Here is a 22441-nt window from a genome sequence, read left to right on the forward strand (position 1 = left end):
GAAGAGGCACTCCAGCTTCCTCCAACCTATTCTCTTCCAGAACTGGACTACAAAGCCCATCTCCCCAACCAAGCATGGACATTCCTCTCCTGCCACCCCCTTCTCTTCCGTAACAATCCTGCTTTTTTTCATCTTAAGAATATAGGTAGTCCTTGACTTACGCCCACAATTGAGCCCCTATATTTTTGTCGCTAAGTGTGATATTTGTTAAGTGAGTTTTGCCCCATGCTACGACCACAGTTCAGTGAATCCCTGCAGCTGTTAAGTCAGTCACCCTGTTGTTAAGTGAATCTGGCTTCCCTACTGACTTTGCTGGTTAGGTGGTTGCAGAAGGGGATCACGTGAGCCTCGGAACACGCTGCGACCGTCATAAATACGAACCAGCTGCCAAGCCTCTGAATTCTGATCACATGACCACGGGGGTGCTGCCAGAACTGTTAAGCATGAAAAATGGTCGCAAGTCACCCATTTTTCATGGGCCGTCTTAACTCTGAACAGTCACTGAACCAACTGTTGTAAGTCGAGAACTTGCTGTGCTTGAAGCCAGACCAGCCGCCGGAGCTCTTCCCAACCACCTGCCTGCCAAGCTGGTTAAGTGTTAAAGGGGGGAGGAAACAACCAGAACGAAACGTGATCTAGGAACGTGAAGGGGGCGTTTTTATTATTATTCTTATTCTTATTAATAAAGCCTCCAAGCAGCTACGGAGTACATTTAAATAAAAGCCCGTCTCCTCCGTGCCAACGCAGGGCTGACGCCGTCCGCTTTCCTCCTCCGTGACCTAGAAGTAGAAACCAAATCGGTGTTTGGGCTCCAACCGTCTTTGAATCCAGAGGCTGAAGAACCCCGTCCTCTTGACATGCTTCTGGGGCTCCTCCTCCAACCGTCCCCGCGTTCGTTGCCAAAGGGGCCGTTTATTCTTGGGCTGCGTTGGGGGCTCCGGGCTGCTTGCTCTGGTCGTCGCCTTTCTTCTTGTGGCCGGAAACGATGTCGTCGATCCGCAGCAAGAGGACAGCCGTCTGGGGAGGGAGGGAGGGAGGTGGCCTGGTTACGTCAATCGACTTCTTTTAATGACAAACCCCATAATCCCTTGCGGTGTGGAGTCTGGGCAACTGAATGGAGCGGAGTGTTAACTGGCCGGGTGCCCTTCCTGTTGTCAATACAGAGTTTTTTTTTCCCCAGCAGATTTATTTATTAGAATTTGTCAAAAAAAAACAACAACCCGAGAACAAGAGAGAATAAAAATACAGAGACAGGGACGATAGGCATGTTAGTGCACTTATGCACGTCCCCTCTACTGACCACTTAAGTATGAAGTAAGGAGTATTATATTCTCATTGTGCCCAGAGAGAGAAATATCTGCCTCGACCTACGATCGAACTCAGAGTCTCCTGATTGTGAGGTGAGAACTCCACCCCTTGGCCACCACTCCATCAAGAAGACGACAATAACCCTCCAAAGTCCCTATCCCCAACATTCAACCTGGCTAGAAGGCACCAGGGAACCGGAGAACATCAACTCAAGCACAGTCTGAGAGATTTCATCGGAAGGACACTTCTGCCAATGGCTAAGAGGGTCTCCGGCCACCCCAGAGCAACTCCTTGGGCCATGGAGGCTTTCTTCTCACCTCAACAGCCGTCTTGTAGGTCTGCAACTTGACAGAGAGGGGCTCCCAGATGCCCAAGTCCTTCATGTCAGCCAAGGCTCCAGTCTCTCCATTGACACCCCAGGTCTGGCTGCCTTCTTGAGTGTGCTTAGCCTGTGAGCAACAGATGGAGTTAAGCATCCCCAAACCAAGAAGCTCACCCCGTGTTTCACCTCTACCATCCAACGACTTCAAAGGGGTCTCACACCAGTCCACCTCTTGCTCATTGTCGGAAATTCTATTTTTTTTTTTTTTTACTAAATACTTCCCACGATTGTTTGGAAAGATAATGTCCAGCGCCGGGAAAATCAGGAGATTATGGTCAGTTCAAATGAGTATAAAGATGTATTGCAAGCTTAAGCACGCTATAAGAATCTGAGCTACTAACGATGAAGGGAAATGAGCGGGAGATAAGAGGCATTCACGGTGGGCTGGACTTAGATCTCTTATGGGCACGCAGGGATTCATGACTTACTATGCGTCTGACCCCTGCCACAGCCTGGTCATCTCCTACAGGTAATATGTCTGTCCCTTCTCTTCCCCCTCCTCCACTATCCGTGCAATGACCACACCACTCCTCTCCACCCAACGATCACAAGGACCTTTCCAGAAAGAAAGGGCGAAGAGCACAAGGCAAACAGTTCGCACTGCGGGTGATCAGAGGCAGTTCTCACCCGCAAGGAAGTGAGGGCACGGATAGTGCTTGCGCCACAGTTCTGAATGAGGGTCCTGGGAATAACTTCAAGGGCTTGGGCCACGGCACGATAGGGCCACTGTTCCACCCCGGTCATGACTTTGGACTTTTCAGTTAAGGCGTGGGCCACGGCCATCTCGGAAGCGCCACCCCCTGGCACCAGCTGGGGGTCAACGAGGACGTTGCGACAGACCTGCATGGCGTCCTGGAGGTTACGCTCCACCTCCTGCGGGAAGGAGAGAAACAGCCGGTGTGAAAGTTGAAGGCTTGAGGTTGAAGCTGTTTGGCAAGTCAGAGGGCAATTCAGTAGCACATTTGTTTACCCTCTATAAATATTTTTTGGTGACAAGTGGGTCGCAAAAGAAGCCATTCTTGGGGGGAGGGGGGGGCTGTGTCTGTGAGAATCATTACCCTCCCCTTCTGAATAAAAGCCCCACCCACCTCCAGTCATTCTGGGCCACCTCCGCCTCAGTAGCCAACCAAGCAGTTCAATGCTTCCAGAAACAAGTCCTCACTACAGGTGGTTCTTAGTGACTGTTTCAAGTCACCTTCTTATTTCCAACATTCACCTCCCCCACAGCAGCGCCAATCGTGGGTTTTTTGAGAGCTGGAGGTTCAAAGACGAGGGTGGAGATTTCTTTTCTGCTCTCCTTCTCATCCTTTAACACGCCAAAGAAACCAGCTAAAAACAGTCAGGCCCACCTCTGAAAAGGGGACGTCGCCCAAAGGCTTCCTGCAGCCCTGTGAAAGGCCAGGAGGCTGCACTGCCTCCATTAGGATCTCCACATCGTTGCAAGCCCTTGAAATGCCCCCCAAAGCTCCACTTGAACAGTGGGTCTGAGAGACAGCCACCCCTCACAAGCACTGCTGACTGTAAATCAAGAGTAAGAAAGCCAGCCCAATGGCGGCCATTTTCTTCAGAAGGAAAATTCAAAGCCTCGGGTGCCTGTTACAGCCTCAGAAGTTATTTTCTCAGGGGTGGGGTGGGGGGGTGGGGGAACGCTTGGAGGTTGCTCACCGCTAGAATCTCTTTGCTGGCACCCCGGAGCAAAATGGTGCAGGCCTTGGGCTCCTTGCAGTCAGTGATAAAAGTAAAGTACTCGTCTCCAATTTTCTTCACTTCGAAGAGCCGAGCGCCAGTCCCCACATCCTCTTCACGCAACTCATCCGTGCGGCTGACGATACGAGCGCCACAAGCCCTGCCAGGGGGAGAAAAAAGCAAGATAGCCCTAATGCTGAGCTGACACAGAAGGGCTGTTAGTAATGCTCCATGGGCTTGCTTTCCGTCGGTAGCTGGTTTCATGTTTTCCTGCTAGTGGCAGAAGGTTCAGATGTGCGTGGAGTTAGCCGTCCCGTGCAAAGAATGTACAGTGATTGAATAACACTTAGTGATTTAGGCATCCTCACCTTGCAATCCGGTTGTTGTCAGTTTTCCTCACCCGGCGGATTGCTGTGATGTTCGCTCTCATCAGGAAATGCTGAGCCAGGTCTAAAGGTTTTTTAAAAAAAGGTCTGGTTACATACTACCTCCTTCCACAGCAGTGGTTCTCAACCTTCCTCATGCCGTGACCCTTTAATACAGTTCCTCATGTTGTGGTGACCCCAACCATAAAATTATTTGTTCCTGAGACCACTGAAAATATGTGTTTTCCGATGGTCTTAGGTGACCCCTGTAAAAGGGTTGATCGACCCCCAAAGGGGCCGTGACCCACAGGTTGAGAACCACTGCTCCACAGGGAAAGAAGTGCCATCTCAAGAAGAGTGGATTGCGTGCTTTACCAGAGATTCCTTTCTCTGTGATGACGAGGTCAGGCTTGACTTTGATCAAATGGTCGCACATCTGCTGAATAAATTCCTCTTCCATCTGTAGGATGCGGGAGAAGTCTTCCTCACGGGTTATTTCAATATCGGTCTGCACAAAAGGAGGCAAAGGGTTCCGGGTGAGTTCACAGCTGTACAGTATTTGACCAATGTACCAATGTGTTTAAACAGGTACCATTTTCCCATTTATCTAACGTTCATTGTTATTGCAGGACTGAGGTGAGTTCTAGTCCTGCCTTAGGCTGAGTAACTTTGGGCCTGTCAGTCACTTGGTCCCAACCCACCAGACAGGGATCTTGTGGTGAAAGTAGAAGGAAGGAGTATTAGGTATATTCATTTTCTTAAGTCAAAGGTCTTCAAACCTGGCAAGTTTAAGACTTGTGGACTTCAACACCCAGAATTCCTGAGCTAACATGGCTGGAGGAGGAGGAATTCTGGGAGTTGGAAGTTCACATCTGTAAGTCAAACCAAAATCTCTGAATATTCAGGTTCAGGAATGAGTCCCACGACTCTTTGTCAATATATGGAAGATGCTTGAAAACTGTGCTTTCTCCCCACCCCCCAGCCCACCCATAAACATTTGCTCAGTTCAGAAGAGGCGAGAAGCTTCGGTGGCTGACAGACCTGACTCTCCCCCTTCTTGAATTCCAGCGAACAATCCAGCAAAATGATGCGGGGGTTCTTGATGGTGCGGCGCATCCGAGGATGGGTGATATCTTTATTAATCATGACCCCAGGCAGGACATAGGAATCCTCAATAAAACCGCCAGGAATCTGAAGGTGACAAAGAGGCTATTCAGATCTCAGAGCCACAGGATCGGCTACTAGGTTAAACATCTCTCAGGGACATATACATGGGTAAGGAAACAACCATCTATAGGCTCTTGTCTTAGTAAAGGATGACCATCCAGGCTTTTCAACGGCACCCATAGAAGTTCCTGAGCATTCTTTTTAAAGCAACTACCCTGTTTCCCCGAAAATATGACCTACCCTGAAAATAAGCCCTGGCTTAGCTTGATTTTTTTTCGCACGTGCCCAATATAAGCCCTACCCCCAAAATAAACCCTAATTTAAGATGGACGGGTAAAAATTAAGCTAGGGTGGGGATGGGGGGATGAAGCTGCCCACACTGCTTACCTTTGGACAGCTGTAGCCAGGCCTTGCACACTCCGATACCTGACTTGCCAGCCCATTTCTTCTGCAGCCGGCTAGGCTGGCAAGGCTTTCCTGAAGGCCTCTGTAGCTGGTAACAAAGCTCAGGATTGATCCAGAGCTCTGTTATCGGCTGCAGAGACCTTCAGGGAAGTCTTGCCGGCTGCAGAAGAATTTCCTGAAGGCCTCTGACAGCAAAAACGAGGCCGTGGGTGACGCGCACAAGTGAGGTTAGTCAGTGGACGACATCCCCTGAAAATAAGATGTGGTGCCTTTTTTGGTGGCAAAAATAAATAAGACAGGGTCTTATTTTGGGGGAAACGTAAGTGAGCCAAGTTCTTCCTTGAGGATCAGAAAGTAATTTTTGACCATCATTTTGAAAAAGAACTCAAGAAGAAATGGCAATTGTTCTTTCTTCAGAAACACCACCAGTTCATTTTAGGACAGACAAGCAATTACAGGCTTGTCATAAGTGGAGAGAGCAGCTTTTTCAGAGCTCTCCTTTCTCAAAGAACTTCTGAAAATAAGAACACAGAACTTTCTACTGCGTTAAGATTGGGTCTTGGTCTATTAGTCCAATATTCTACTATGACTTCTCCAAGTTACTAGATTTTTTCCTAACTTGCTATGTGAATTTTGCAAAGATGAACATCCTGGGAATCGTGTTTGTAAAACTGAGATTACTAAAAAACAACAACCCAACATATATGTACATATGATCTTATTTCTGCCACAAAAGGCACTATCAGGATTGATTCTCCAAATTTCTTCTGGGCCTTCAGAATCCCCAAACCCTAGAAATCCGGTGTTTTTTTCTTTGTACCTTTTCTACTTTGGCGTACTTCTTGATGTCAATTTCCTTCCTGCCATTCTCTTCAAACTCTACTGTTCTGACCGCATCCAGGGCAATGCTGCAGGCCAGATCCGACCAGCGGTGTATAGCCTTGGTGCTGATGGCGCTGTTGATGATTTTAAGCATGGCCTCGCGGTTGCTGACATCAACGGCAGTGCTGCAAAAACCAAGCATGAAGCCCGTTACCTTTTTTAAAAAATATATACATTTTTTATTTTATTTTATACAAACAATCCATCTTCCATTTAAACAGTGTGTGGTCTGGGTACAAATGTCTCGTGCAGTAACAATTACAGTTTACACATATTCATTATCTTAGTGTTGATATTCTATTCTTAATACTGATATCTATATATCTATATCTATATGGCCTTCAGCTTTGTTCGGGTATTTTCCCACGTCATTGTAGTTGTGCTTTTAAAGTTGTAGCAACGTTTCGGCAGAATCTCATTTGCCATCATCAGGCTTCTGGGCATCTATATCTATATATCTATATCTAATTATTATAAAAATCCCCCTCTTAACTTATTTAATTCTATTCACATTTTCTATATTTTGCTAATCTTCTTTAATTTCTAACTTCCACATTTATTCTCCAGCCATTGATAAAATAATTCCTGTATAGTATTCAGTTTGTTACTTCTCCTTAATTGCAAGTGTTAGCCTATTCATTGCCTGAAGTCCATTATCCAGAAGCCCATCAGAGACTATACGCATCTTTCCCAATAGCCAAGGACAAAAGAACTTGCCAAACATTTGCTGACCTTTCAACTTTCAGGGTCCTTCCCTTGCATACAGGTAGTCCTTGACTTATGAGTATAATTAAGCCCATTTTAAAGTTGAATCATTAAATGAGGTTACCACATGATCATACTTGATTTCATTAACCTTTTTGGTCTAGCAGCTGTTAAGCTTATTTGGTGATATTAACCAAATCCATTTTATCTAACAGGCATTTTTTTTGCCAGAAATTGGGAGTAAATGCTGGAAACTTGCAAAAAATATCAAAAATCACAATCGGGTGACCCTGAGATGCTGCAGACAGCTCTCAAGGGGAGTTGGTTGCCAAGTACCCAAATGCAATCACATGATCATAGTGTATGTGCTTAGGGCATGTCAAATTTTACAACATTCAATATCCAAACATTAGAGGTGCTAAAAAGTTGTGACGTGCCTTGGGGATTGTAAAGATATTTTACTGTGTTTGTGTGTGTAGCTATCAGAACTTCAAAATTGGGTCATAACACTTTTGGGAGGGAGTCTAGCAACAACTGAGCCATTGCAGAATCAATCTATCTTTATAGGAAATCTACTACACCTGGTGTACACCAAGGTTGCTGACTCATCAACTCCGACTAACACAGGGTGTTCAGGAATAATGGTCAAGGTAGTTCATCCAATCCAGAGAAAACCAGGTTAAGGAAAGGCAGGCTAGTCTCTTTAGCAAGCTGTGCAGGCCTGACTTCATTTTAAAATAATGTTGATTTCTAGAACATTATTTATAAAGATGGAAAGGAGCTTTGTATAAAATCCAGCCAGTATTCCCTGGTTTTATCTAACGCAACTGAAAAGTCCTTCCCAAGAATGATAGAGGCAAAAAAACCCAAGAGGAAATGGTAGTGCTTTTCCCAACTAAGTCATTTTATTACCAGGCAGGAGTTTTTGTGACCTGCAGTTTGTGTCAGTGGGAATTTGGTTCTTATTTTGTCAGTTGGAAAACATTAGCAGTCTTAGGAAGGGAGAATGACTAAGTACTGAACCTAGGATTTTTCATAGGGGAAAAAGAGGACCTATCATCTTGAATGGAGATTAGGCTTGCTTTTAAATACAAGAAATTCCCAACTCTCTTTTCTTTCAGCAACTGTTCAAAATTACAATAGCACTGAGCAAAGGGATCTACAACAAGTGCTTGAAGTTACTGCCAGTGCAGCACCCCCATAATCATATGATTACAATCTGGATTCTTGGCAAACCCATTCACACTTATGACGGCTTGCCAAGGTCTCTGGGATCGCCATTTGCAACCCTCCCTGCAGGTTTCTTCAGGTTAACAGGGACAGAGAAGGTGCAAGCCATCTCCTGCCTCCAGTGTGCTGGCTCCCCTCCCCTCTGTGTGTATTCTAAGAAAGTCCCGATGACCCAAGCTTTGTTTCCTTGGCCCAGCACACTAGTTCTGTGCATCTTTTTATTTTATTTTGCTGTTTGCTTAGCAACCTCACCTGGGAGCTGGGAGAGCCGTCTTTTATTTATTTCGCAGCAAAATGCAGCATGGTGCATAAAATTCCGAGAAACATATAAAATGTGCATCAAAACACAGCAGAACTTTTGGCTAAGATCAAGTGTATAGTCGTTGAGCAAGTCAATCACGTGGCCACCTTATTTCACAACCACAATGACTTACAACAGTAATAGAAAAGCCATATTATGGTTTTAAGTTGACGACCTGTACGCATTACCTATGATTCCAGTTGCGCCCAAAATTTATGTTGCTAAGGGAGAAATTTGTTTAAGGGAGTCTTGCCACAGTTAAGGGAATCATTGCAGTTGTTAAAGTACTAACACAGTTAAGCGAATCTGGTTTATCAATTGACTTTGTTTGTCAGTAGGCCACAAAATGTGATCACCTGACCCCACAACACTGCAATGGTCATAAATGTGAGCCAATTGCCAAGTGTCTGAATTTTTGATCATGTGACCATGGGGATGCTGCAACGGTCATGTGAAAAATGGCCATAAATCCCCTTTTTTCAGTAATGTTGTAACTTTGGTCACTAAAAGAACTGTTGTAAGTTGAGGAATATCTGTAGTCATGATACATCAACCCAAGGCACTTTCTCCCAACCGCTGCTCCTTCAAATGCTCAGAAATACACCCCCAAGTCCTCTGCCTCCCCCTTCGGCTCACCTGATTCTTTTCAGAGCGCTGATCATGTCATCCAGGGCCTTTCGGTAGGCGCTGATGATTACCGTGGGGTGCATCTGCTGCTCTAGGAAATGTTCTGCCACGGACAACATTTCTCCAGCTAAGGGGCAAAAGGAGACCGCGTGACTACCGTGACTACCGCGCCGTTGATTTAAAACCTATGAAACAGAAGCACTCCTGCAGTGTCTCTCAAGCTTGACTATGTTAAGACACGTGAACTTCCAACTCCCAGAATTCCCCAGTCAGTCATTTCGGGGAGTTGAAGTCCGCATGTCTTTGAGGTGGCCATCCTTGAACCGCTCCCAAGCCCCAGTGAAAACGTCCCACACACGAACCGAAAATGTATTTCGTGTTGTGAATTGGTTATGGGAACATATGGAAAGTTGTTAGCGCCTTGCAGGGCCTTTAGGATACCATCCAACACGTGCTCACCTATCCACCTATCTATCAGATGACCTAGGATGGAGGCATTCAACAAAGTTTGGACAGAGAACAGATGAATTACACAAAGTTAACAGACAATTATCCTTTCTTAATCTTTCCAGTTCCAAGTATATTAAAAGAATCGGTTTCCATTTAGAAACTTATGTATTTCATTATATATTTATTTCTATTCTATTCTCAATTCAGGAGCTCAAGGTGGCTTCAGTGGCGTTTCTTCTTTAAACAGAAAATGCTGGGCTGAGAAAGAGTGGCTGGCCCATAAGTACACAGTGGGGTTTATTGGCTGGGGGTGGGGGGGAAGACTAATATTTAGGGATGCCCAACAGTGGCTTAACGTAATTAACATTTGTGACACTCCACTGGGAAGCAAGTCGATTTTGCTCACTTTCCATGCTGAGATCTCCCCGTTAGGTCCTTTAATGGTACTAAATATATCTCAATAAATTGATCTTATGTGGCCTTATACAAGTAGTAGTAGTACTTTATTGTCATTGCACTTTGTACAATGAAATTAAATTCCATCTTCAGTGTACATTATACATAAGAAAACTATAAAAATAAAAAAGCAAACACCCACCCTTGACATTCTATGCAACTGAATTGAAGACCCCTGATATTGCATTAATATTGCACTATACAGTAGAATTCAATATAGTTACTGCTCTGGGATAGAAGCTGTTTTTCAGCCTATTTGTCCTTGTCTTTATTGTCCTATACCACCTGCCAGGTGGCAATAGTTAAAAAAAACCTAACACCCAAAATATATCTTGCGATCTAAGGTCCTTGCATATTTCTTATCCACAATCACACATCCTACCAAGAATAATCACAGATGTGGTCCCATCGCCCACTTCTTCATCCTGAGTACGGCTAATTTCTATCATGGATTTGGCAGCTGGATGCTGTACTTGAATCTGTAAGGAAGGAAGGAGATGCAAACAGTTAACATTCTGGAGGCAAAGTTTCTCAACCTTGGGCACTTGAAGATATTTGAACTTCAACTCTCAGAAATTCCCCAGCTAGCAACTGAGTAGAATGCAAAGCAAATGAGGTAAACAGCAACTGGAGTGTACAATTTATGTTTCATACATATTTCTGCATCTAGCATTTAGCCATTCAAGAAAAATGAACTTCTGAGACAGCTTGGCAAGATGAAATTCTGACAGACAGACACACACATCTTCAGCTAAAATTCTGTAATGAAATATTGGAAACCACATTTCAAATTATGCCTGCCTTGTGGACAAGCATCGAATGTTGCTACTAAAGTGACTTACTTCTCTAAGAATAGCATTGCCATCATTTGTCATGACGATTCCACCCATTGGGTCCAACAACATCTGCATGGGAAATTCAGAGGAAACTCTTGTAGTATCCACAAAATGCAAAACAATTTTATGCAGGTTATCTCTTGTGAACTACAGGTGGTCCTTAAACTACAGCCATTCGCTGAGTGACCATTAAAAGTTACCACTGCAGTGAAAAAAATATGTCTGGTCCTCACATCGTTGCAGCATCCCCACTATCACAGGATCAACATTCAGGCAAATGCATTTACTATGGTGTCAACATCCCAGGATCATGTGATTCCATTTGCAAGCTTCCCAGCTAGCTTCTTACAAGCAAAGTCAATGGGGGAAGCCAGATTTGCTTAACAATAGTGTGAAACCCTTAACTGCAGTATTTTACTTAACAACCACAGCAAAAAAAGGTTGTAAAAATCAGACATGGCTCACTTAATTGTCTTGCTTAGCAATGGAAATTCTGGTCTTAAAAAGTACCTATAAACGAAGCAAAAAATAATCCTCACCTTCATCATTGCCCTTGGTCCTAAGCAAGTTCTGATAATATCAGCAATAGTCTAAAAGGAAAAGAGTATAATAAATGTTTATTCAACTGACTTGGAAACTATCCTCTATTTTAATGCCTGTGCAACGGTTAAAGAAGTTGGCACATTTTATAAAAGCATATCTATTTATCTGAAAGAAAGCTTTTAAAGTGGGATGAATCACAACATAAAGTTCAGACTTTGTTTTGCACCCAGAACAACTATTGCTCTTGAGATTCTATCAAACTTTAATTTGGCTGAAACAAAATCCAGAAGGATCCTGAAAACATTTTACAGGGAAAGTAGGATAAGGCAGGCATACATTACAAGCAGAACATTTGAAATTTCGTAATTACAACTGTGTTTTATATATAACCTACTGAGCAACTGTGAATTTCTTTCAGTGAGATTAGGGCAAAATAAATGCTGCAAAACATACTTTCAAAAACTACACATTTTTTAAAAAAATTAAAGAGCCTCTCTCTAAACGTCTCAGTTGACAAAGGTAGCTTTTTTGTTTTTCCCAAGCTCAATGTTACATCGTTTACACCAGAATATCCAAGATTTAGACCAAGATTTCCTCTATAGACATGCAGATTTAGAACAATAAAAATATATATCCTCAAACAAACTCCCATACTCTGTGGAACCTTGGTGGTAAATGAACACACTCTATTTCTCTCCCATCTATTTTCCTGGAATCCATACCTTAGCAGCATTAATATTTCCAGTCTGGACTTTTCTTCCAGACTCACGTTTTGTGTTTTGACCTAAGATGAAAAGAGAAAAGAAAAATAGCTTCATGCTCAAATACTTAAAATAGCTGAAGAAATAGACCATCATTTAGAAGCTGCAATCACCCAACATACTAAATTGGCTAGGCTTTTACTGATTATTTTGGAGATGGCTTAACCTTGTGGGTCATCCCTGCCACTAGTTGGTTTAGGGTTCCCTATGTTGCAAAGCCAGAAAACATAATAATTCAATGCATGTAAAGGTGGCCCTCAACTTACAACCAATCATTTAGCAACTGCTGGAAGTTACAATGGCACTGAAAAAAGCAACTAATGATCATTTTTCACACTTCCAACTATTGCAGCATCCCCCAAATACATGATCAAAATTCAGATGCCTGGCAACTGGTTCACATTTATGACAGTTGCAGTGTCCTGTCATGTGAACACCTTTTGCAACGTTTGATAAAGTAAAATCGATGGGGAAGACAAATTCACTTAACAACCATATTACTAACTTAACAACTTCAGTGATTCACTTAACAACTATGGCAAGAAAGGGCCAAACGCCACTTAACAATAGTCTCACTCAGCCACAGAAATTTTGGGCTCAATTGTGGTTGTAAATCTAGGATTACCTGCATTCCTTTTACTCATTCTGTAAAAACATTCCATTAAATAACTGTCTGCAAGCTGCAGATTTGCAGATTACAATTCCAGGAGACTTTGGGAAGGGACTCACAGTTGTCTCTTAACAATTTGCACCTTTCTTAAGGCTCATTTCCCAAGCCTTACTCTTATTGTTCTTCCCCTTTAGTGCCGCAAGTTTCTTCTCTGCTGGGACACCCCATATTTCTTCATCCCTTACAGCTAAGTCTGTGGTTCCTCTGCATCCTAACGATTCCCAGAGGATGGGTTATACAACTCTGAGCTGTTCAGAGTTATTGGTTGAGATGGGCAGCTATGGAAATTTTGACTGCCTGGCTGAATAACAAAATAAAATCACTTCCAGTAAAATTAAAAAGGCAGATGCGTTCACATAATCTGCAGGCCTTGCTTCATGAAGGAGAGGAGGGCAAGAACTTGTCACTGAAAGAATTCACCAAGTAGATCCAGAAAATGGATTACTTCAGGAATCATGAATTAAATGCGCAAAGCATTTAAGGGAAGACCGATCCCAACAACAATCCTCCTCCTGGCAACCAGGCAAAAGGGTGGAGATTTATTCTCCACAGAGCCCAAGGATATGACAAGAACCAACAGGTGGAAGCTTTACAGAAAGAGATTCAAACTCAAAATAAGAAATTTCCTAACTGGGAGAAGCACTGGAATACAGTCTTTGACTTACAACCACAACTGAGTCCAAAATTTATGTTGCTTGAGTGTTAAATGAGTTTTGCCCCATTTTAAGACCTCTCTGGCTACAGTTGGTAAATGAATCACTGCATTTGTTAAGTTAGTTAAGGTGGCTGTTAAGTGAATCTGTCTTCCCCATTGACCTGGCTTGTCACATGACCCTCAGACACTGCAACCATCATAACTATGGGTCAACTACCAAGCATCTGAATTTTAACCATGTGACCATGAAGATGTTGCAATGGTCATTAAGTGTGAAAACAGTCATAAGTCACCTTTTTTAGTGCCGTTGTAACTTTGAAGTCACTAAATGAGCTGTTGTAACTTGAGGACTACTGTATCACCTTTGGAGTGCTCCATTACAGGAGGTTTTCAAGCAAAAGTTGGACAGTCATTGGGAAGGTCTGAGGATTCCTACCTGGACAAGGGGTGGACTAGAAGACCTCTAAGACTGCTGAGACCAGTCTCCTAGAAGCTTCATACCTGGCCCTGGTTAGTCATTTACAGGTAGTCCCTGACTTACGATTGAGCCCCAAATTTCTGTACGTGAGACAGTTATTAAATGAATTTGGTCCCATTTTTGACATTTCTTGCCATAATTATTAAGCAAATCACCGGATGTGTTAAATGAATGACATTCTTGTTAAGTGAATCCAGCTTCCCCAGGGACTTTGCCTGGTCAGAAGGTCGCAAAAGGGGATCACGTGACCCTGGGACACTGGCAACCGTCATAAATGTGAGTCAGTTGCCAAGCATCTGAATGTTCATCACGTGACCTTGAAGATGCTGCAATGGTCACAAGTGTGAAAAATGGTCATAAGTCACTATTTCAGTGCTGTTGTAACTTCATTAAAATGGTCACTAAATGAACTGTTGTAAGTTGAGGACTGCCTGTAGTCCTCGGCTTATAACAGTTCATTTAGTGACCGTTCAACTTTACAACAGCCCCGAAAAAAGGGACTTAGGACCATTTTTCACACTTATGACCTCTGTAGCATCCCCGCGATCAGAATTCAGACTTGGTTCACACTTTATGACTGTTCACACTTTATGACAGTGATCACCTTTCGACAAGCAAAATCAGTGCAGAAGCCATAATCGCTTAAGGTGTAGTCTCCTACTTGGGCCCTGGGTGGGTTGGACTAGATGACCTTAGAGGTCCCTTCCAACTGTTAATCTGCATTGTCTTACTAACTTATCAGCTGCCGTGATCCGCTTAACAACCGTGGCAAGAAAGGAGGTAAAATGGGGCAAAATTCACTGCCTCGCTTAGGAACCATTGTGGTCGTAAATCGAGGACTATCTTATTGAATTCCTTTTTCGGTCATTTTTTCTCTTCCTTTGACAATGTTGACGCCCCTCTAGCTACCCGTCCTTAAGAATGAGGCTAGGAGATACAAGATTTCTGTCGCTTTTGGGGGTTGGGGTCCCCAAAAGCAGAGGTATTTGGGGAGGGGCTTGCCTCGTGGGGGGACTTCCTGGGGAAACTGAACGGAGACCGCGATGAGAGAAAATGGATTTTCCCAGCATGCAGTTGGGGGGGAGAGATCGAGGGAAGGATGCACACGAGGGGCGAACGGAACCCCCAAAGTAGGACATTCTGAGGGGAAAGTTGAGGGGAAAGATATGAGGGGGTCACTCGGGGAGGGGTTTCTTCTCTTCTCCCCCCAGCCCACCTCCCCTCAGACTCACTGAGAACGAGGACGGGGCGCTGGCCCAGCATCTTCCCGGCGAGGCGAGGCAGAAGCCGGCGAGGAACCTTCTGGAGGCGGACAATAAAAGAGCTCGGAGGGCGGGGGAAAAACGCCGTTTCACCGCGCTCGGACAACCTAACCTGCGGGTGGCGGCGACTCCTCCAATCCCCAACGCCGCTGCCTTCAGGACGGCCAATGAAGGCGCATCTGCTCTGCGGGGACTCCGCCCCCTCGCCTGACAGCAAGGTGCGTTGAGAGAACAACGGATTATTCTCCGCCTCTTCCTCCTCTCCTAGGCAAGCATGCTTCGGCAGAGCGCCGCGGGAGGAAGGCCGCACGCATGCGCAGGCCTCTCGGTCGCGTCCCGCCTGCCTGCGCCTGCGCACAAGGTAGAGCCATCCGCGCGGGAGGTAGAACGTTGAAAGGCAGGGCAAAGCAAACGCGCTTGCGCACAAGCGGGTGCCAGCGGTTAGGTGGATGAGGCCTTCTCGGCGGCGGTCCCTGCAGTTCCTGCCGCACTTCGTCCCCGGGCGGTCGCACCCGAGAGGCGAGTTTGGGGGAGGTCTCAAAAGACGGGGACCTTCTACCTCGTCCAAGCCCAGACACGTGTGTCTTTCGCCTCAGGACGGTCTGGACAAGTAACAACCGCCTGGCCTCGCCCTTCATGCAATGAGGCATGACGGGAATTGTAGTCCGCTCTATTCTGACACGTGTTCTATTCTAGTCCAACCCCGCCCAAGATACAGATTAATAGAGTTGGAAGGGTCCTTGTAGGTCATCTAGGCCAACCCCCTGCCCAAGTAGGAGACCCCTACACCATTTCTGACAAATGGCAGTCCAATCTCTTCTTGAAAATCTCAAGTGAATAGAAGAGAAAAGAAGAGAAGGGAATATTGGAAGGAATAGAATAGAATAGAAAGTAGAAAATAAAATAGAATAGAATAGAATAGAAGATGGAAGAGACCTTGGAGGTCATCTAGTCCAACACCCACCTATCCCAACCAAGCAGGAGACCTAACACCATTTCTGACAAATGGCAGTCCAATCTCTTCGTACTTGTTTAACAATCACAATTGGGATGGTGGTTGTTAAACGAGGTCTCATTGCTAAGCTCGGTTGTTAAGCAAAGCGGTTGCTAAATGAAACTGCACTTACTTGAACCTACCTTAGCTTTACAAGCCTGCAAAAGTTATAAATGCGAGGATTGGTCATAAGATGACTTTTTAAAGGAGATCTACCTGTACAGCAGTTCCAAATTAAGTTGAGTTTGAATAAGTCAAGGGTCTTCAAACTTGGCAAGTTTTAAGACTTGTGGACTTCAACTCCCAGAATTCCTGAACTAACATGACTGGAGGAGGAATTCTGGGAGTTGAACTCCACAAGTCTTAAAGCTGTCAAGGTTGAAGACTCCTGGAATAAGTGATCAGTCTGGGTGTTTTGGAGAAGGAGTTCCTCATGCAGAAATGTTTTGCTTTCTCTTTTGTGAGGGGAACTGAAAAGGAAACACTTAGGACTTGAAAGTTTGTGTGTCTGGGCGCATACGCCAGCTGAACAATTCTAGGAGTTGAGGTCCACATTTCTTACAGAGTTGCCAAGGTTGAGAAACCATGGGATGAGATGGGATAAATGACAGGACAGGATAGGATAGAACCTTGGAGGTCTTCTAGTCCAGCCCCCTATACAGCAGGGCAACCTATAGTATTTCAGATAAGTGACTGTCTCTAGACTCTTCTGAAAAACATCTAATAATGGAGCACCCACAACTTCTGGTGGCAAGCTGTTCCACTGGTTAATTGTTTTCACTGTCAGGAAATTTCTCCTTAATTTCTAGGTTGCTTCTCTCCTTGATTAGTTTCCATCGGTTGCTTCTTGTTCTGCCTTCAGGGGCTTTGGAGAATAGGTTAAGAGTATAACAGAGTTGGAAGGACCCTTGGAGGTCTTTTAGTCCAACCCACTCCTCCAACAGGAGGTCCTATATCATTCTCCACAAATGGTTGTCAAATCTCTTCTTAAAAAACCCTCCAGTGTTGGACTATCCACAACTTCTTGGAGGCAACCCGTTCCACAGGTTAATTGTTCCTGACAGTGAGAACAGTCAATAAGTGGAAGTTGTGGGTGCTCCATCACTGGAGGCTTTTAAGGAGAAACTGGACAATCATATATCTGAAATGCTATAGGGTTTCCTTCTTGAGCAGGGGGTTCGATTGGATGACCTCCAAGGTCTCTTCCAACTCTATTATTCTACGTTCTATGTTTATCTTCATTGGATGGCTCTCCCTTTTTTCTAGACATGAGTTCCAGTCCTGTTCGGATGGAGCCAGACTTAAACCCCCAGGAGGAGAAGCAGCATCGAAAAAGTAGGTGGCCCCCTCCTGACCCTCTTCCCTGTGAGCAAATGCTTAAACAAAGGAAGTTGTCCAGCTAAATGACGCACCCCAGGCATGGATAGGTCAAATAGCAGGCCATGTGGCTTATCTTCCATTCAGGCCACTCCCAGCCTGACCTCCTCTGAAGGCTTTGGACTTCAGTTCCCATGTTCCCCAACCCGGTTACATTCAGTGGAGGTGGAGAAGAATCAAAGTGCCGTGTTGTTGTAGAGCTCCATCAAGTGTGTAGATGGAGAAGGCTGCGGATGAGACTTTCTCAGTGGCTTAGCTCCCATATCATCTTAACCAGGTTTATTTTAACCATATATTGTTGAGTAATCCAGTGGCTACATTACTATATCAGGTATGCCACAAAGCTTAGCTTCCAGGCACAATGTCTGGGTTTAACATGCTAGATCCAATGTTTTTATGTTTACAATGAATGAGTGGAAGGGACCTTGGAGCTCTTCTAGTCCAGCCTCCTATTCAGCAGGATAATCTATAATATTTCAGGTAAGTGACTGTCCAGTTTCTTCTTAAAAACCTCCTGTGATGGAGCATCCACAACTTCTGGTGGCAAGCTGTTCCACTAGTTAATTGTCCTGACTGTCAGGAAGTTTCTCCTTAATTCCAAGCTGCTTCTCTCCTTGATGAGTTTCCAACAATTGTTTCTTGTCCTACACTCAATTGCTTTGGAGAATAATTTGACCCCCTCTTCTTTGTGGCAGCCCCTCAAATACTGGAATATTGCTATCATGTCACCCCTAATTCTTCTTTTCTCTAGACTGACCATACCCAAATCCCACAGCCGCTCTTCGTATGTTTTAGACTCCAGGCCTTTGATCATCTTAGTTGTTCTTCTCTGAACTTTTTCCAAAGTCTCAACATCTTTTTTTATAGTATGGTGACCAAAATGGGTTGTAGTATTCCATGTGTGGTCTTACTAGGGTTTTATAACGTTGTACTGTATAACATATACAACATATAACATGTATGTTGTTTATTTCTGTTCATGACTTATCTACTAAGTCAATGAGAAGAGCAGTGCAAGCACCAATGATAATTACTCTTCCTTTCCAGGCACTCCAAGAAGATCTTCACAAGCTCCACGTAAGTCTTTAAACACCAGCTTTTTTCTGATTCCTCCCAGCAAAACTTGCCAAGTCTTCAAACTTGGCAAGTTTAAGACTTGTGGACTTCAACTCCCAGAATTCCTGAGCTAACATGACTGGAGGAAAAGGAATTCTGGGAGTTGAAGTCCACAAGTCTTAAAGCTGTCAAGTTTGAAGACCCCTGCCCAGGAGTGGGATTCAAATTTCTTAACAACTGGGCATGTGGGTGTGGCTTAATTTGTAGGTGTGGCTTTGGTCGTGACTGGGTGGGCATGGCTTGCTGATTGGGTGTGGCTTGGTCATGTGACTGGATGGGCGTGGCTTGTATGTAAATATTGTAAATATTTGTGTAAATATTGATTTTTTTTATTAAAAAAGAGCAACTTTTACCCAAAACCAGGCAAAGCAGGCAGGCAGATTGAGTTTCTCCCAGAATCACAGATTCACACAGAGATCTTCCTTTCTGCAATCTGCTACCTGAGTCTGCACTGAAAAAATTGAAGCTTCCGTCCTAAGGAAGGTTCAGCTCTGCTCTTAGATTAGCTAGAAAGCAAGAAGTCCAACGATTTTCTGCTTTCTAGCTAATCTAAATCTCCCAGCACAGCTGATAGTTGGAACAGCTGATGGTCGGGGGAAAAAAAAGGAAAAATAACAACTTACCCCAAATTAGGCAAAGGCACAACGCAGACAAGTTAGATGGCACGCATGCCAGGTAAGGAGTGAGTGAGCAGGGGAGGGGGGGCCCAGCCAGTGGCGTGATTTGCTGGTTCTCCGAACTATGCCGAATCGCAACAACCGGTTCTATAGAACCAGTCTGACCAGGTGGAATCCCATCCCTGTCCCTGCCTCAGCAGGAATCAGTAGCCCAGCTTCCCCCATTATTCATTTGTTTTAATGTTTGTGTGATGAGTAGGCTGGCCATCTCACAGTCCGGAGAGGCCTCCTCCCTGCCGCAGAAAATGTCATTTTTCACACTTGACAACTGTGGGCATCCCCACGGCCATGTGATCAAAATTCAGACGCTTAGCAACCGACTCATATTTATGACAGTTGCAGTGTCCCAGGGTTACATCCTTCCCTTTTTATGACCTTCTGACAAGCGATGTCGGTGGGGAAGCCGGATTCACTTAACAACCATGTTACTAACATGAAAATGGCAGTGACTGGCTGAACAGCTGTGGCCAGAAAGATTGTAAAACGGGGTGAAATCCACTTGAACAGGATTGATTGACCGCAGGGTTTTTTGCAACAGAACTATACAGGTCGTCCTTGACTTACAGCAGTTCATTTAGTGACCGTTCAAAGTTACAAAGGCATTGGAAAAGGTGACTTACGACCGTTTTTCACACTTATGACCGTTACAGCATCCCCATGGTCATGTGATTTACATATGGACACTTCATCTTTATGATGAGCGTAGCGTCCCGGGGTCATGGGATCATCTTTTGCAAATTTCTGGCAAGCCAAGTCCATGGTTCATTTAACAACCAGGGTACTAATTTAACAACTGCAGTGATTCACTTAAAGGTGGCAAGAAAAGTCGTAACAATGAGGCAAAACTCACTTAACAAATGTCTCACTTAGCAGCATAAACTCTGGGTTCAATTGTGGTCGGAAGTCGAAGATTACCTGTAGTTCAGAGGTTCTTACTGCTGGGCCCTTGACCCAACATATCCTGGTTTAGCACAGCTTTTCCCAAGTCAGGGAATTCTGCCCCACATCAGGGTAGCTCCAGGCTCTCGCCTCATAATCAGGAGGTTGTGAGGCAGCTATTTCTCTCTCTGGTTGCAATGAGAATAAATCTGCTGAACAAAACTCTGCATTTTCAACAGGGAGGGCATCCGGCCATTAAAACACTCATCTCCATTCTCCAGACTTCACCCCGCAAGGGATTATGGGGTTGTTAAAAGAAGATAATGATCTGGAAAGCTCCAGGTTCTTAGCAGCATCCCTCTTAGTCCTGATTCTTTTCTTTTTTCTTTCTCTCTCTCTCTGAACAGGAGAAGACCTTGACGGCCCTCCGGCCACGTCTTTTAAGCCTCTGTGTCCTGCTAAGCCCTCCCCCAGTTTTCTTGAACTGCCCTCGACTCAGTGGAGGCCCAATCCAGTCCTGCCATACCCCGGGGCTGCACGGACGGGGAAAGGAAAGCGGCATTTTTGTAAGGATGCAGGGCTACATGCAGGGGTGGGACCCAAAAATCGCAGCAACCACTTCGCTGTCCACTTGCTGGGTCGGCGTGGCCACGTTGGGCATGGCCTTCCGGTACTTCCGGGAGGGCTGTCTTCCGCCTCCCCAAGGGTCCAGAGGCTTCTCTGGGGTCTCTGGAAGGGCGAAAATGGCCTCCCCTGGGCTCTGGAGGCCCTCTGGAAGCAGGAAGCAGGCCAATTTCCGGACTTCTGGTACTTCCGGAAGGCTAATCCCCCCCGAGCCTCCATGCGGACCCTGCCCTTACCTGCATCAAAAATGGGTTCCAGGAGACTCTCGCTCAGTTCAACTACTGGTTTGGCAAACCAGATGCAAATTTAATATCCTGTTCTCCCGAACCAGTCTGAACCAGTAGAATCCCACCCCTGCCTACATTATGTATGTGGGTAGCTGAAACCCTGGAACCCAGTGCTAGCCAGCTTGCACCAAGCCAGTCCGGCTTAAAGTTTTATAAGACACACACACAGGTAGTCCTCTCTCATCTCTCATCTTCTATTTATCTACCTATCATCCATCCATCCATCATCCATCCATCCATCCATCTATCTCATTTATCTATCTGTCTTGTCTGTCTATCCATCCATCATCTATCATCTATCATCTATCTATCTCTAGCTAGCTAGCTAATCTATCTCTCTGCACATACATATACATACATACATACATCTAGCAATGTAAAGATTTCACCCAGACTAGTAAAACACAATAAAAACAATATATATAAATACATACACCCTATTATAAATAAATACTAATGTACTTTTTTGGAAAAGCCCCAGAGCTTTTCCTGAATTTGTTGCTGAGGCGGAGACCTGGGGGGCAGAGCTGCCTGCTTGTGCGTCCCCCTTCTCAGCAAGCCAGTCACTCTTCCCCGGGCCCCCCTCTCCACCTTCTCCCTTCCAGCTCCGGACCACCAGCCGCAGGAATGCTTCGGCCTCCTTGAATGCCTGCACAACAACATGCAGGTGCAGACCCAGATCGCACAGGAGCAGCTGGCTCTGCTGCAGGACATCCGGGAGTCCATGAACCTCCTGATCTCCCAGCAGGACCAGCAGAACGGAGAGCTGCGGGGCCAGTTGGAGCAGCGCCCCCCAAGGGACCCGTCCCCCTCGCCCCACCCGGGCAGCTAACAGGGAACGCCGGGGCCCCTCTCTTGGATGCAGGCCTTCTGCGGGCCTCCTGGGCAGGCGTTGCCCAGCATGTGGCGGTGTCCACGATGCAAGATTTTGTGTGGTGGGACTGACTGGCAGCGCAAGCTGCGCAATGCAAATAAAGTGCTTGTTATATTTTTTGCCCCGTGGCTGTTTTGCTCCACCAGAAATCCGCTTTTGATCTGAAACGCACAAGATCCTTTGCTGGGTTAATTCTGAACTAAGTGATATATTTTTGTGAAACAGAGAACATTGAGAGTTTGGTCTAATGGTGAGGGCACCCAGATAGAAACCAGGAGACAGTGAATTCTAGTGCTATCTTAAGCATGAAAGTCAATTGGGGGACTCTGGGCCAACCACTAGGAAACGGTGAGTTCTAGTGCTGTATTAGCCATGAAACTAAATTGGGTGATTTTGAGGCAATCACCACGGGATGGTGAGTTCTAGTCCCACCTTAGCTATGAA

General features: G+C 45.1%; 2 protein-coding genes across 3 annotated transcripts; one reads left to right on the top strand and one right to left on the bottom strand.

Annotated features, from left to right (window-relative positions):
* Positions 1-639: 639 nt before the first annotated feature.
* On the bottom strand, positions 640-15585 carry CCT3 (chaperonin containing TCP1 subunit 3). The gene is made up of 14 exons (XM_026721798.2): positions 15140-15585; positions 12066-12127; positions 11340-11390; positions 10807-10869; positions 10347-10443; positions 9068-9185; positions 6134-6320; positions 4783-4932; positions 4117-4249; positions 3745-3826; positions 3356-3536; positions 2318-2563; positions 1626-1757; positions 640-1017 (listed from the first exon to the last, which is right to left on the bottom strand). The coding sequence occupies exons 1-14, from the start codon at positions 15168-15170 to the stop codon at positions 913-915; spliced, it is 1638 nt and encodes a 545-aa protein (XP_026577583.1). The 5' UTR covers positions 15171-15585; the 3' UTR covers positions 640-912.
* TSACC (TSSK6 activating cochaperone) lies at positions 15447-22116 on the top strand. 2 transcript variants are annotated; one of them, XM_087913762.1, is made up of 5 exons: positions 15447-15530; positions 17430-17498; positions 18588-18617; positions 20620-20778; positions 21729-22116. In XM_087913762.1, exons 1-5 carry the CDS (start codon positions 15482-15484, stop codon positions 21953-21955), a joined length of 534 nt encoding a protein of 177 aa, XP_087769888.1. In that variant the 5' UTR covers positions 15447-15481; the 3' UTR covers positions 21956-22116. The 2 variants fall into 2 exon arrangements, with proteins under 2 accessions (XP_087769888.1, XP_026577611.1); XM_026721826.2 differs by lacking the exon at positions 15447-15530 and adding an exon at positions 15562-15688.
* The last annotated feature ends 325 nt before the right edge of the window (positions 22117-22441 follow it).

This window comes from Pseudonaja textilis, chromosome 16, assembly GCF_049901715.1.
Source record: "Pseudonaja textilis isolate UNSWEBS1 chromosome 16, rPseTex1.2, whole genome shotgun sequence".
NCBI classification, from domain to species: Eukaryota; Metazoa; Chordata; class Lepidosauria; order Squamata; family Elapidae; genus Pseudonaja; species Pseudonaja textilis.

What these genes read in the sequence shown, in the direction of transcription:
- CCT3 (XM_026721798.2), bottom strand. Translation starts at nt 15,170, where the DNA reads ATGCTGGGCCAGCGCCCCGTCCTCGTTCTCA. An exon ending in CACATCTGTGATTATTCTTG is followed by an intron (nt 9,186 to 10,346) that starts GTAGGATGTGTG and finishes TTTGCCCCTTAG; the next exon opens with CTGGAGAAATGTTGTCCGTG. An exon ending in TCAAGAAGGGGGAGAGTCAG is followed by an intron (nt 4,250 to 4,782) that starts GTCTGTCAGCCA and finishes CCTTTTGTGCAG; the next exon opens with ACCGATATTGAAATAACCCG.
- TSACC (XM_026721826.2), top strand. Translation starts at nt 15,619, where the DNA reads ATGAGGCCTTCTCGGCGGCGGTCCCTGCAGTTCCTGCCGCACTTCGTC. An exon ending in GGAGAAGCAGCATCGAAAAA is followed by an intron (nt 17,499 to 18,587) that starts GTAGGTGGCCCC and finishes CTTCCTTTCCAG; the next exon opens with GCACTCCAAGAAGATCTTCA. An exon ending in AAGATCTTCACAAGCTCCAC is followed by an intron (nt 18,618 to 20,619) that starts GTAAGTCTTTAA and finishes CTCTCTGAACAG; the next exon opens with GAGAAGACCTTGACGGCCCT.